At 45.2% G+C, this 16,316-nt stretch overlaps 1 protein-coding gene across 11 annotated transcripts in view; it reads right to left on the reverse strand.

Annotated features, from left to right (window-relative positions):
- Positions 1 to 16,316, reverse strand: part of PBRM1 (polybromo 1) — an 87,299-nt gene that overhangs the window by 41,306 nt on the left and 29,677 nt on the right. For all 11 annotated transcript variants that reach the window (XM_039482360.1, XM_039482354.1, XM_039482349.1 and 8 more), the window contains 2 exons: positions 4,412 to 4,553; positions 3,615 to 3,712 (listed from right to left, as the gene is read on the reverse strand). In XM_039482360.1, coding sequence (XP_039338294.1) covers positions 3,615 to 3,712; positions 4,412 to 4,553 — 240 coding nt within the window. The remainder of the gene's footprint in view (positions 1 to 3,614; positions 3,713 to 4,411; positions 4,554 to 16,316) is intronic.

The raw sequence follows: 16,316 nt of genomic DNA on the forward strand, positions 1-16,316 counted from the left end.
ACAAATCACTATTTTCATGAAGGATGCTGCCTTACTCTGAATATTCCTCAAATTATGGAGTCAGACTCTGCATTTTCAAACCTATGACCTCTATGACTGCACTTACCTATTAGACAAAAAGAATGAATGGGTGGACGCATCATCTTATTTCATAAACTCTTCTGCCTAGATGAAGTAAGTTTCATTTGTAAGACCTAAATTTTTTTTTAAAGTGGCCTCTAAAATTCTGAGTTCCTCAATTTTGGGGTGTTCAACTTCACAAACCTTGAGCTTGGTTTTCAGAGGTGCTTAAGTCAATGAGATACTTACCACCCTGGGGGTGGGGGAGGGGGGGAGAAATCAAGCCTAAGCTTCTGAAGCTGTACACTCAAAAACAGGGCTAATTTTTTTTTAAATTGCCTCAAAATGACTGGTTCACTGGCAAAATGTACTATATACAGAGCATCAAGGGGACTTGTAGAAAGATTCTTACAAGTGGAGAAAAGTCACATTTCTCACAACATATACTGTATCACAAGGATAAAATATAAAGAAGGATCATTCTACAAATTAATAGAAAGTAGCTTTTGAATTGTTTGAACACCTGTCAAAAAACAGCAAGCTTTACCAATGCTCTAAAGTGAAAGTGGCAAATGGCTATACTTACGCTGTCACAGACACTTATTTGTCTCCCTATAGCAAACTATTATGATTTAATGATATTGCAAATAAGAGATTTAAAAGTATAATGAAGTTATGACTTGTTAGCAATAAAATGAAGGTGTTTGTGGCTCCCTGCACACATCTGCACAACCTGTAAATTAATTATGTTGCAGATTTTTGTTTTAATAGGGCCTAGTCTCGTTTATCTTTTATTCAAATACAATGGAACACTTCAGACTAGACTTCCATGAAAGGGCTTCAACCCAGCTTCTAAATGATACATTAAATTCTGCAGAAGCCAATCAGGTGGTTATCTTTCCAAATCACTTGATCCACAGACACAAATCTTTTAATGTGCAGACTGTGTACACAAAAGTGCATGTGCAAATGTATAGGTTTTTTTTTTTGAAAACGTGGCTTTTATCATTAATTCTTCACAGAAGCCAGTTACCACCCACATTCTACCACAGAGCGTTAGTTTTTAGAGGCCAACAGAACTTTCTCCAAGATTGCTGCAGCACAGACATTTCAACATTTAGTTCCTCTTCAATTAAATCATTTTATGCATTTTAAAAAAAAAAATCTATGCTTGCCAGGGCACTCTTGTGAGATGAATCAGCTACTTCATGATGCACTTGGGAACAGCAGACACCACCATTACAAGCAATTAAAAAAACCCAAACCAGAAAACAGATGAAATACGACATAAATCACAATGTGATGGAAAAAGAGAAAGGGTTTCTTAGCTATACAAATTAAAAATCAGCAAGTGCATTTTAAATTTCTTCACTGGCAAGAGATTCAGTTGGAGATTCTCTTAAGTAGTCATGGACAGAGTCAACACAGACTAGATAAACTCTTGAGGTCCCTACATTTCTATGATTGCATGCTTCCCAGTTCCATTTTTAATGTTGGGTCTGATAAAAGTTAATGAGGCGAAAAAATTACAAGGCAGAAATAGCAACATACTGATCCACACTCAAGGTTTGGGTCATGCATTTGCACACTGAAAGGGACACTCAAAAGAATTCCCTCATTAACAGGCTGTGTACACCATCAGCCTCCTTTAGGATATCAGGATATGTTTTACTCTGGTCCTTCACTGTATTTGCTATCCTCTGGAATTCCTCAAAGCTTTTCACCTCCACTAACTGAATTTTCAGTTTATTCTATTCACTTCATCAATTTTTCACCCACTGGGATGTAGTTTTAATGATTGCATTTACAAATCAAAATTCGTTTTTACAACTGTAAAAGCAGCAAAGAGTCCTGTGGCACCTTATAGACTAACAGAAGTTTTGGAGCATGAGCTTTCGTGGGTGAATGCATCCGACGAAGTGGGTATTCACCCAGCTCATGCTCCAAAACTTCTGTTAGTCTATAAGGTGCCACAGGACTCTTTGCTGCTTTTACAGATCCAGACTAACACGGCTACCCCTCTGATACATTTTTACAACTCTATCTTTAGCGCAGCAACAAAAAATTTCGACTTTCATCACTCTACAGTATTTCATCATTCTAACAGCCCTACTCATTTTCTTTTTGATGAATTCTTAGATTATTTTAAAAAGGATTTAAATATTTTCTTGTATAAGAGTATCCAATGCAATACATGATTTTAGGGCACGAAGGGCAATTTAATTTGCTTGTGTCAGCAGTATCCACTGATTCTACAAGTCACATAGACTCAAAATTTTTGTGGCCTGTTCCTCGCTGATCTTTATTTGGCACTTTATTCGGCACTTTATTCTCTCTCTCTCTCTCTCTGATCACTCAGCTACCTTTCAGGATCTCTTTCCCCACTATGGTATCACCAAATTGTACCACCTCCTATATAGCTCAGTTACTGGTCTTTTGGCTGAGAAGTTTCTATCTTTGATTGATGACTGCAATCCAGAAAACAGGGAGGATGCTGCTACAATTATATAATCATGCTAATAAAAGAATTTCTTGTTTTGATGGCTCTGATCTGGTTTCACTTTTTTCCAGTCCCTTCCCCTAGCATAACAGCAAACTCAGAACCTGGAAAGTTGACAATAACTGGCTGGAGCAACAATGGAGGGACCTGAATCTCAGTTTACACCACCAAATTTCGCTGTTATGAGGAAGAACGGATGGGTTAGCATCTATCTTTCAAACACAATATTTTTAAATCTACGATCTTAGTGGGCATTTATAATGCTTTCAGAGCACTATGTCTAGTGTTTTGTTTTGTTGTGTTTTATGTAAAAATTTTTTAATACTCTACCACCTGCCATAATCATCCTATTCTCTTACATTTGGTCTATTTATGTCCTGCTTGGCCATGATGATTCCTGATAGAGTACTTGGGGAATGTGAGATCAGAAGGAAGGGAGAGGTGGCCCACCGTAACTTTCATGGTGAAACTATACTTGATCTGTCCTGATCAGATAAAAAAATCCAGTAATCTTATCCCAGGGAGTTTTCCCCATTAAAAACCCATATCTTGCAACAGGATTTAAGATTAACAATAAAATGTGAAAACTGAAAATACATTTTTAAAATCAATTTATTTTTCATTCGGAAATTACTAACCAATAGTAAAAAGGAGAATCATGGGTGAGGAAAACAAGTGAAGAGGAGCAACATAATGTTAGTTACAGATAATATGTTAGAACAAATCACAAGAACGTACAGAGTACTATTTGGACTGAAAATACTATAACTTAAGTGAGAAACACACATAGTTTTACATAATTATGTAAAATGTCAGCATCATACATTTTAAGAAACTAAAGTATAAATATTCTTGCCAGCTATATATTTACATATTAGTGAGAAAATGTCAGTATGGAAAAATAAAACAATTAATTATAACTGATAAATGAGATATGTTTCATGGTTTTAGAATTCACATATGAAGTCTTAAACATAGATGTTTTAATGTTCTTCTATATGACAAATGAAAGTAGCAACAAAAAGATGTCTGTAGGGAAAACAAAAATGCATACCTTTTCCTTTTTGAACTTCCAGTATCAGATGTGGCAGAAGAGATCATACTGTCTCCGTCCTCAATGTCGTCTCTCCTAGCTAGCTCTTTCTTCTTTGCCTGAAAAAGAGCAAATCCCTAGTGTCAGACTCGTTACTGAATGTTCCCAGAATAAATGAATATTGAACAGCTGCACAGATCAGATTCACTGAGAAAGACATAACTACAGCTGTAGGATGCACAAATATTAAAGCACCATTAAAAGATTTCCAATGACTGTAATTCAATGAAAGACGTCCGCACAAAAGAAAATTGTATTAAAAACTGACATGAAAATATTTTGAAGAATCAATTCCAGCCAATGCTATTTCAGACTAGCAGCTATTTGAACTGCTCTGTTAAATGTTCTAATTAACGATACACGAAGTGTGTTAGCATCCTCTAAAGTCATTTTAGCTATATTGTATTTGTCAATTTTAAAGATTCTTGTACTTACGTTCATAGCTTGATTCTAATCTACTTGCAAACAAAATAATTTAGAGAAATAACTAAGAAGATCCACTCTCCATTCAGCACATTATTTTTGCAGATTTATTTCCTGACAAAGACAGATGACCCAGTATAGGATGCATTGAGAACTTCTGAACATTAAAATATGTTCAGGATACTTAACCATGAAAACGGCATTGTTGAACATACAGAACCACTAATAAACTATCAAATATGCTACTGTACATTTAAAAGCTCCAAGAACTACCACCTAAAGAAAATAAATTCATACATATAGTTATGTTGATTGTTTTACTCTTCTCTTTATACCTGCATAACTTGCTGCATTTTCAGTACTCTCTTATAGATGGCGGAATTAGGAACATTGTAGCGTTTGGCATTTTCAAACATTAAGTTCAGATCACACTCCAAGTGGTCTAGAGTTTCATATTCATGGTTCTTCAGTTTGGTTCTGTGGAAAAGACAGACACAACTTATGTTGTTTCACAACAGTTCATCACTGTAAAGTAATTATTTCAAATGCTTTTTTTCCAAGCAAGTCAATAACAGAAGAACTCTGATGTGGAGGAATGTGTTCTGATGGTGTCTTCATACCTCAGCATTGCAACCGGACATGCCAAATAAAGGGTTTGGGTTTTGTTTTTTAAAGTTAATTTAGCATTAGGAAAGGTGCCTTACTGACAGTTCTGGAGACTCAAGCCCTCTTTTTGTACATAGAATAAATATATCATGTGAGGCAGAAGTACAAGTTTCCCCTATAACTGCTCCAACATGTTTGGAAGGACCACCTGCAGTATAAAAAGATAATTCAATCCCCATTTTCATTGTGAGCATGGTCCTACAAAGCAGTCAGCGCCACATGAAAAATGCTAAGTGCCAATGGCTGCAATTATCGGGAACTGGTGGTGCTCCACACCTCCTTGGATCAGGCTGTCAATTTTTGGCCTCTGCAAAAATTGCCAGCAAGAAGCGTGTAGATTAGTGCTAACTGCAGTAAAGTTTGTTATGAAAATACTACTAAGAACTGGTCTGAGATCAAGTCATTTCATGTCTGGAAACAAATTGCAATCAGATGGCACTGACTTGCAAGCACCTTTTGCTTTCTCCTGTTTCCCCTTATGTGTTGGAAAAACTGCCAGTCAAAAACTTCATCTTCCATCAAGTCCCCCATCAAAACTCACCTCAACTAAAGTGCATACAGAAAACCGGTATCCACAAAACAGCACACAATACCTGCAAACTGCTAGGGAGCAGACATTCCAAACCCATGGAAAAAATGTAGAAATTGGGCTTATTTTTGGCTTAATTGGCTTGTGAGCGGTTTATTGGCTAGTTTTTGGCTTCTAGCTTTTTGCTTGGTGTAGCTTATTGCTTACCGCATGAAAGTTGGCAACTGTGCTAGGCAGGCAGGCAAGTTGTGACTATTGTTAATGATTGGCTACAAATTGATCATATCCTATTACTTTTGTTATCCCACCTCCCTCATACCTCAATTCCCAGCCTGCTTGTTTGTCACATCCATCTGATGTGATGTCTTTTAATCTGTAAGTAGAGAGCATCATTTATGTTTGTACAGAGTCTACACAATTGGCCCCATAGCTGGTGGAGGCCTTTCGGTGCTACCAGGATATATTTCTTGGGGAGAAATAAACTCCTGAACCAAGATCCTGAACATTAAGAGGAACAGGAACTTATTTTCTAACATTTTGCTTTAAAATGTATCATTTTAAATCAATACATTCTATTAACACTTTAGGATATTGAATAGCTTGTTAATTTCTTTTAAATCTTTTTTAGCTCACTTTTAATACTCAGGAATAAGCAGTAGACTGACTTTTTTTTTTTTTGGCAACCCTGCCCTCAATCTATACGGCAAGGGAATCACTCTCTTCCATTATAGATTATCAAAATCCACTACCAGGGGGTTTTGGTACAAATTAAATTATGAGCCAAATTCAGTCTTGAGTTGCGGTGTTGTGCAGTTGCATTAACATCAACTATTTGCCTGGATGTAAAAAGGGTAGAATTTGACACTATGCATTCTATACATGTTACTTCAAGATTTTTTGTTTGTTTGTTTTAAAAACAAGTCACTAAGAGTACAGGATGTTTTTTCATGTTCTCTTCTATGTGATGTACTTGGTGATTTAATATTCCATATTCATGAAAATATAAGTTTTGTGCCTCTTCCATTTGTCTAGTATCAAACACTATAGGATGCTTTTACTTCAACTAATTAGAAAATTGATGAAGATAGTATGCATTTTTTTAAAGATAGATCTTGTATAATAAAATATATTAAATTCAAGTCTAACAAAGTTATTGACAAGTATGTGATGTGTGCATGCACGTACATACATACACCCTTGTTGAACACTTAAATATAACAAGGACAATACACCATTAGACATATACAAGGCAACACAGGGTAATCTAATTCTACTCAAAGTTAATAAAACTTAAGTATCATGACTTTTTCAGCTCTACAGAATGAGATATGCCTTCAGCAGAAAATTAAATATCACCCAAAGTAGCAAAGTTGGGGTAAGAGAATCTTTTCATTCGCTTATTTTGTACAGTGAGGCCAAAATCATAGCCCTATTCAGCAATGCACCATTGTAACTCAGTAAACCCTATGTATGCTAACCTTTACATAAAAAAAACCCATGAAAAATCTAAAGTACAGGGTTGATGGTGTTGGTATGGAAAGATTTCAAAGAATGAGTTCAAGAACAAGTTTAGTCTCTTCTGATCCAACCTCAAAAGATCCCAAGGGTATACTGGAAACATGTACTGCATTTGAAAATCCTTCCCTCTTAAACCAATGAGAAAGATTAGTTTGCTGCTGAAATCTGGGAACAGCTTTAAAGTCCAATGAGCCCAAATTAACCTTGGTAAGACATCTTCCTTCCTTTGGACCGCTATATAATTAGAATACGAAAGGAGCTGAATCAGCACTCAATCCAGCACAAGTTCTTCCAGTAGCTGATCACTCTTTCATTTGTGAAATTTAAGGACAAAACGATACCTGCTCCACATTCGAACAGAAAATCTGTCTAGGTATGTCCTGGAAACAGCATTCTAATGGACAAATTGCACATTACCTATTTTTCCTTATTCTGAAGACATACCATGTGAAGAATCCTTGGAAAATGCAAAAAGCTAAGGAAGGATTAAACATCAAAATCTGTTCAATAAAACATACATTTAGAACCACACGTTCTGATCTCCGCCTCTGAGTGAAAGAATTCAAGGAAGAAGAATGCTGTCTCTTTTTCTTGGAGAAGATTGACAACACTGGGGAAACACATGTGACCAAGGAAGCGAAAGAATAGAACAAACTATTCTAAGTCGTTTTTGAAATGCCAAACTCTTTTTTTATACCACATTAAAGATCTCACACACACACGAAAAGAGTATGAATATGCACTGGAAACATTTGCTAACATATTAAAAATAAGTTATACAACTTTTACTTAATAGCATGTTACAAGAAATGTGTGTAACAATCTGCAAAGCTTTGCTAGTAATCTGACTAAAAGGAAATGAAACTTTATAAAGCTCAAAAAGCTGTGAATATTTACAAAACATTTTAAGCAAGACTAATTACTGTAATTTCTCTTTCAGAGTATTCATGAATATTCAAGGAAAGTATATTTTTCCACTTTTTGCATTTCCAAAATAAATGAAGAGTAACACACACAGAAGTGCATTATTTTTCAGAATGAACAAATGAATGTAACAGCTAGAAGGTTTGACTTCTAAATACACTGAATTAAAAAAGGGATGTCAGTCTTATTCACATTGTCAGACGGTTCTAACTTACAAAGCAAATGATCATTTAGTTTAAAAACATAACAGGCTGAGAAATTTAAACACCAAGCAACTTCTTTCTGTAATTTTATAATCTAATCTGCAAAAAAGTGCCGTGCTCTATATACACCTCTTAGACTTTAAGGTCAGAAAGGACCATCACGATCATCTAATCAGTTTCCATTAAATGCCACCCTTTTCTTCATCATTCAAGTGAACTGTCATGTTTTATTCCTCTATTTGCTGTAACTACTTCACTTTTAAATTACAGATCAAAATGTGTTTGACCAGCTGGTAACATTTACTATACCATTATATACAAACAGTCCTGTGTTAATGTAAATCTGAAGGATGAGACTCTAATCACAAAAAAATTGAATTAATAGCTTCCAAGAAAACCTTAACACTCTCCCTGTACATATGCATTGCAATAGAATGTTTGGATGTTATCCATTCACACAAAAATATGAATTGGGATATCTGCTTACCAGGGGTGGTGGTGCTAGGGTTTTGTTGATTAGTTTATTTTTTAAGTATTCTTAATTTAGGAGCATACTACAACTTTGCCGTAACATTTTGTGGTAGACAGACAGATTTTTCAACTTAACTGCCTCCTGTCCACAATTTATCACAACCCTGCACCGGATTTGCTTTATGATTTTTGGGGGGTGGGGAAAGGGAGGAGGCAGCATGATTATTCTTAGGGCATGTGCAACTCCCTTTCCTCCCCATCTCCCAATTTAATACATTAAAAAGTGGTAGTGGCTAGAAGATTCTCACAAACTTTCAGCTTTTTTTGTGTAGAAAATGAACTCATCTGCTTCTCTTTGGTTTCATAGTTGCCAGCATTTTAAAATTTTATTCAAAGGACAATTATTTAAAGTAAACTGAAGTTCTAGTATGCCCCATTTCCCAGGTGACTGTGTTCACATTATGGTGAATTTTAAACTATTTCCTGTCTGTTCCTCCAATTATTTGACTACAGAATCCAGAGTAGCCAGCAATATTAACTTAAATTCTCGGAATAACTACCTCATCCATCGGCCTTTACCAAACTTACAGAAACCAATGTCTGCCAGGTATATTCTATAAAAATGAGTATGAGTTAGCTATTTTATCACAGCAGATGTAATTTGTGTTTTTTCTGATTCCCTTTCTTCCAGCCCCTATTTATCCCCTTTCTTTCCTTCTATGCCGAATGCAATCAATCTCCATACTATCTACTGTTTCTTTCTTCTGTACTCTCTCAGATAAGATGCATCCCCTTACACTTATTCTCTCTTTCATGCTCGCTTTATCCTCTGTTAGTCATACTTGCTCTCTTCCAAACTACACTCTCTTCTACTCCTCTCATCCTTCTTCTGTTCTGTTTGCTTTGCTCCCACCTTTCTTTCTGTCTTCTTCTCTGCTCAGTGTGTTCTCAAGTCCATTAGACGATACCATCTCTCTCAATATACTGTGCCAGGACTCTTTTTCCAGATGAGCCAGTTCTGTTGCTGGCAGCTAGCTGGGAGGGAACTTGCTGTCAGAGGACTAATGCCATCAGCAGCACCACAAGTAAAAGACGGTTACTCACCGTAGTAACTGTTGTTCTTCGAGATGTGTTGCTCCTATCCATTCCAGTTAGGTGTGTGTGCCGCGCGTGCACGGCTCTCCGGAACATTTTTACCCTAGCAACTCCGACGGGCCGGCTGGGCGCCCCCTGGAGTGGCGCCGCTATGGTGCCGAATATATACCCCAGCCGGCCCGTCCGCTCCTCAGTTCCTTCTTGCCGGCTACTCCGACAGTGGGGAAGGAGGGCGGGTCTGGAATGGATAGGAACAACACATCTCGAAGAACAACAGTTACTACGGTGAGTAACCGTCTTTTCTTCTTCGAGTGATTGCTCCTATGCATTCCAGTTAGGTGATTCCCAAGCCTTACCTAGGCGGTGGGGTAGGAGTGAGACGTGGCAGAGTGTAAGACTGCAGAGCCGAAGGCCGCATCGTCTCTGGACTGTTGCACCAACGCGTAGTGGGAGGCGAAGGTGTGGACAGAAGACCAGGTGGCCGCTCTACAGATGTCCTGGATGGGGACATGGGCCAGGAAGGTGGCCGACGAGGCATGCGCTCTCGTCGAGTGAGCAGTGAGGCGGCATGGTGGCACGCGAGCAAGCTCGTAGCATGTCCGAATACATGCCGTTACCCAGGAGGAGATCCGCTGGGAGGAGACCGGCTCGCCTTTCATGCGGTCGGCGACTGCTACAAACAGCTGGGTCGAGCGCCGGAACGCCGCTCGATGTAAAAGGCAAGGGCCCTACGGACGTCCAGGGTGTGCAGCTGTTGCTCCCGAGGTGAGGTGTGCGGCTTCGGGAAGAAGACCGGGAGGAAGATCTCCTGATTAAGGTGAAAGGCCGACACTACCTTAGGGAGGAAGGCCGGGTGTGGTCGAAGCTGCACCTTGTCTGCATGGAAGACAGTGTATGGTGGACCAACCGTTAAAGCACGGAGCTCAGAGACTCGTCTTGCTGATGTAATTGCGACGAGGAAGGCTGTCTTCCAGGAGAGGTAGAGCAGAGAGCACGTGGCCAGAGGCTCAAAGGGCGGTCCCATAAGCCTGGCCAGAACCAGGTTCAAATCCCAGGCCGGGGTAGGACGTCGTATCGGCGGGTACAACCGGTCCAGGCCTTTAAGGAAGTGGGAAACCATCGGGTTGGAGAAGATGGACCGACCTCCCATGGATGGGCGAAAGGCGGACACGGCTGCCAGGTGCACCTTCAAGGAGGAGACCGCAAGACCTTGCTCCTTAAGGTACCAGAGGTAGTCCAGGATGGTAGGGATAAGGACTACGAATGGATTGAGGCCCCGTTGATCACACCAGAGCGCGAATCGCTTCCACTTCGCAAGGTAGGTGGAGCGAGTGGAAGGCTTTCTGCTCTCTAGCAGGACTTGTTGTACTGCCGCCGAACAGTCCCTCTCTGCGTGGGTCAACCACGCAGGTACCAAGCTGTAAGATGGAGGGACTGCAGGTTCGGATGGCGGAGTCTGCCGAAGTCCTGAGTGATGAGGTCCGGCCATAACGGAAGGGGAATGGGATCCCGAACAGAGAGCTCAAGCAGCAGGGTGTATCAGTGCTGTCTCGGCCAGGCCGGAGCTACGAGTATGACGTGGGCTCTGTCCCTCTGAAGCTTTAGTAGCACTCGGTGCACGAGCGGGAATGGAGGGAAGGCGTAGAGGAGGTGATCCGTACAGGAATGCGTCCGACAGGGAGCCTGGCGAGCGACCCTAGTACGAGCAAAACAGGTGGCACTTCCTGTTGTCCTTGGAGGCGAATAGGTCTATCCGGGGAAACCCCCACCTCCGGAAGATTGTGTGCACGACATCCGGACGGAGGGGCCACTCGTGGGAGAGGAACGACTTGCTGAGATGGTCGGCCAGCGTGTTCTGCACTCCCGGAAGAAAGGACGCTTCCAGGTGAATTGAGTGGGTCACGCAGAAGTCCCACAGGAGCATCGCTTCCTTGCAGAGCGGGGAGGAGCGGGCTCCGCCCTGCTTGTTCACATAGAACATCGCCGTCATGTTGTCCGTGAACACCGTTACGCATTGGCCTTGCAGACGGGCGTGGAAGGCGTGGCACGCCAAGCGAATTGCCCGCAGCTCCCGGACGTTGATGTGGAGGGAGAGCTCCTGGGGCGACCAGAGGCCCTGGGTGTGAAGGTCGCCCGGGTGAGCCCCCCATCCCAGCGCCGAGGCATCCGTTGTCAGTGTCACGGACGGACGAGGATGGCAGAACGGGACTCCTGCACACACGACCTCTGGGTCCAGCCACCAGCTGAGCGAGGCAAGGGTAGGCTTCGTGACCGTGACTACCCTGTCTATGGAGTCGCGGTGTGGGCGGTATACCGACGCCAGCCAGGATTGAAATGGGCGGAGGCGCAGCCTCGCGTAGGCGGTGACAAACGTGCACGATGCCATGTGGCCCAGGAGGCGTAGGCAGGACCGAACTGTCATAGTGGGAAAAGCGTGCAGGTCTCGAATGATGGAGACCATTGTCTGGTGCCGAGTTCGAGGGAGGCAGGCCCTGGCCACCGTGGAGTCGAGGACCGCTCCGATAAATTCCACTCTCTGCGATGGAGTCAGTGAGGATTTCTCGGCATTGAAGAGAAGGCCCAGTACCCGAAACAGGGATAGTATCTGGGAAATTTGGTCTGCTACCAATTGTTGGGATGGCCCGCAAACCAGCCAGTCGTCGAGATAAAGGTAAAGGTAGACGTGAACTCGACGACGGCGGAGGTCTGCAGCAACTACCGCCATGCACTTGGTAAAGACCCTCGGCGCGGTGGATAGGCCGAAGGGTAGTACCGCAAACTGGTAGTGCGCACTGTTGACCATGAAACGTAGATAGCGTCGATGGGGAGGGTAGATCGCGATATGGAAGTACACGTCCTTCATATCGAGGGCGGCAAACCAGTCTCCCGGATCCAGGGAGGGAATGATGGTCCCCAGGGTTACCATGTGAAATTTGAGCTTGACCATGTACTTGTTGAGCTCCCGGAGGTCCAGTATGGGTCTGAGGCCTCCTTTCGCCTTGGGGATGAGGAAATAACGGGAATAGAATCCCCTGCCCCACCTGTCTTGTGGCACCTCCTCTATGGCACCCAAACTCAACAGCGCCTCAACCTCTTGTAAGAGGCATTGCTCGTGAGAGGGGTCCCTGAAGAGGGACGGGGAAGGTGGGTGGGAAGGAGGGGGCGAAATAAACTGAAGGCGGTAACCATGCTGAATAGTACGGAGTACCCAGCTGTCCGAAGTTATTTGGGACCACGCCGGGAGGAAGCGGAAAAAGCAGTTGCAAAACAAAGGGGTTGGATCCTGGAAAGAGTCTGATGGGCCGTCCTCGGGCGTCCCGTCAAAACTGCTGCTTGGGCCCTTGGACGACGCCTGGGCCTGGTTGCGCCTGCTGCCGGATGGCCTACGGCGGTTTAGGCCGTTCCGCCAACTATTATAGGGCCTTGACCTGGCCTGGGTAAAAGGCCGGTACGGTTGTTGCTGCCGGAAAGAGCGCCTCTGGGTAGCTGGCGTGTGCACACCCAGAGTGCAGATAGCTATACGACCGTCTTTCAGGGTCTGTATCCTGGAGTCCGTTTTCTCCGAGAACAGGCCATGAGTCTCAAATGGCAGATCCTGCAGGGTATACTGCACTTCCGGCGGCAAGGTGGAGGACTGCAGCCAGGAGATGCGCCGCATAGTCACTCGAGAGGCCAAAGTTCTGGCCCCTGAGTCCTCCGAATCCATAGCAGCCTGGATGGAGGACCGGGAGGCTTTTCTGCCCTCTTCGACCAGAGCCGAGAACTCTTGCCGGGAAGCCGTCGGGATCAGCTCCGAATATTTAGTGAGGGACACGAAAATGTCAAAGGTGTACCGAGCTAGGAGGGCCAGCTGGTTTGTAATTCGCAGCTGGAGACGCCCCGCCGAATACACCTTCCGGCCCAACAAGTCCATGCGCCTGGCGTCCTTCGACTTTGGCGCTGGGGCTGGCTGTCCGTGCCTCTCACGGTCATTAACAGACTGCACGACGAGTGAGTGTGGAGCGGGGTGGGTGTACAGATACTCGTATCCCGTGGGGGGGACCGAGTATTTTCGTTCAACGCCCCTTGCAGTAGGGGGGACGGACGCCGGCGACTGCCAGATGGTAGTGGCATTTTTCTGTATTGTCTTGATAAACGGGAGGGCCAACCGCATCGGGGCCTCAGCGCCGATGACGTTGGTCACCGGGTCTTCGTCTTCCGGGACCTCCGCCACCGGGAGGTCAATAGCTCTCGCCACCCTGCAAAGAAGGTCCTTGTGGGCCCGCAGGTCAATTGGGGGAGGGTCTGCTGTAGCGGCACCCGCCACCGCCTCATCCGGTGAGGAAGACGAAAACAGAGTCTGTACCACTACCTCTGCCGGTGGTTGCTCCGGGGCTTGGGAAGCTGAATCGTGTCCCGGAGGCAATGCGGGACCTGACGGCGACAGGGTCTCCCCCGGTGGTGTTGGGGGAGGCCTGCTCACCGTGGCCTCTGGCACCCTGTGTTCAGCACCCGCTGGGCGCTGGGGAAAGGGGGTCCTTGGGGCTCATGGTAGGCCCAGGGGACCCAAAAACCCCACTGCTGAGGTCCAAGGTCCTGGCTCTGGGTTGTAGCCTGGAGATCTGTCCCGCTGCCCGCCTGGGAGGCGACGGATGGCTGACGCGAAGGCCACGGGGGGGCAGAGGCGCTGATGGAGTGCGCCGTGGAAGGAGGCAGCTTGTCCCCGGACGGTGCCGAGGATCGGTGCCAACCGTCACAGTGCCAGGATGGAGATCTGGACCGTCGACCACTTCGGTACCGGGAGCCTGAGCGCGATCTCGATCGTCTCTGACGAGAGCGGCTTCGGGAGTCGCGATGTCGAGATCGGTACCGGGAGCCGGATCTCCGACGGTACCGTGGGTCCGGTGACCGGGACCGTGAGCGTCGCCGGGAGTGCAACCGGTACCGCGATACTGAGCGGTACCGGGACTGCGACCGGTGCCGGGACGGGGAGCGGTACCGAGACGGAGATCGGTGCCGGGATCGGGATCAACGAGACGCCGACCGTTTCCTGGATCGGGACCGGATCCGAGACTTGGAGCGCCGTCCATCCCGTCTGTCGGGGGTCGGGGGCCGCATCATTGCCGGCTTGCCCACTGACTGAACAGCCCGCACCGGTGGTGCTGGGGTCCGGAGGCTCGGTGCCTCTGCGAGCTCAATAAGCTCTCTCGCCGTCGCAAATGTCTCAGGCGTGGACGGGAGATGCAGCTCGACCGCGGTCTGCACCGGGGAGCAGGGAGGTACCGGACTCGACGGCTCTTGAGGTGCCGGAGTCAACGGAACCGTGCACGGCTTGTGCACTACCGCAGCCGGTGCTCGAGGTGCCGATGATAGCTGGGTAAGCTGTCCCAAAGTTGGAGGCTTAGGAGCCGAGTCTTCCGCTTCCTCTGTGGGGAGAGCGAACGGTGCCGGGACTTTGGTGCCGTCTGCAACCCTTTAGCTGCGTCGGTACCGGGACGGCTCAGTGCCGCTGGTGCGCTGCGCGCCGAGGACGGTATCGGTGCCGCCGAGGACGGAGCGGGAGGTTGAAGTGCCGACTCCGTAAGGAGCTGTTTGAGGCGAGAGTCTCGCTCCTTTCTCGTGCGCGGCTTAAACACCATGCAAATCGGGCACTTATCTGTCCTGTGAGATTCCCCGAGGCAGCGCAGGCAGGAGTCGTGCGGGTCGCCAATGGGCATGTGCCGCTGGCAAGCCGCGCAGGGCTTGAACCCCGGTGCCTTGGGCATGAGCCCGCACCGGTTGTGGAAGAAGAGGGGCTAACCCCCCCTAATTCCCTTACTATACTATAACTACTAAACTTAATCAACTAATCTAACAACTAAACTAAGTTAACCAACTATATACACTGAAAAGATGGAGAAACGCTAGGGCTCTGGAGGTGAGAGAGCACTCCACTGTTCCAACTGGCCGTCACGGGCGGTAAGAAGGAACTGAGGAGCGGATGGGCCAGCTGGGGTATATATTCGGCGCCATAGCGGTGCCACTCCAGGGGGGGCCCAGCCGGCCCGCCGGAGTTGCTAGGGTAAAAATGTTCCGGAGAGCCGTGCACGTGCGGCGCGCACACCTAACTGGAATGCATAGGAGCAATCACTCGAAGAAGAACACTATTTCCCACATTCAAACATGATCATGAATCCACTGTAGGCTCAAAAGACTGTTTCACAGGCTTATAAAACCATCGTCGGGAGTGACTGGGCTGGGTAAAATGTAAATAACTGTTTCTTTTAAACGGACACTCACTATGACCAATTCTCTCCACTAGTAATCGGCTTTAGGCTTTCAAGGCTACAGGGTTTTTTTTCCATTTCAGAGAGAACTTGAAATTAGCCTTAACATTTATAATGCCCCCCAAAATTTGGGGACCTGAGGATGGAAAAGGGAGAACGTGAGGATGGCCACAAGCTTCATGGACCCTCAGGGCCCCCTCTGGCAATATGGTCTAGCTCAGTGCTTCTCAACCAGGGGTTCACGTACCCTTCGCAGTATGTAGAGGTCTTCCAGGGGGTACATCAACTCATCTAGACATTTACCTAGCTTTACAACAGGCTATATAAAAAGCACTAGCAAAGTCACTACAAACTAAAATTTCATACAGACAATTACTTGTTTATACTGTTCGATATACTATACACTGAAATGTAAGTACAATATTTATATCCCAATTATATGGTAAAAATGAGAAAGTAAACAATTTTTCAGTAGTAATGTGCTGTGACACTTTTGTATTTTTATGTCTGATTTTGTAAGTGGTCGTTTTTAAGTGAGATGAAACTTAGTGGTAGGCAACTCTAATCAGACTCCTGAAAGGGGTATAGT

The sequence above is a fragment of the Mauremys reevesii genome, linkage group 7, assembly GCF_016161935.1.
Source record: "Mauremys reevesii isolate NIE-2019 linkage group 7, ASM1616193v1, whole genome shotgun sequence".
Lineage (NCBI taxonomy): Eukaryota > Metazoa > Chordata > Testudines > Geoemydidae > Mauremys > Mauremys reevesii.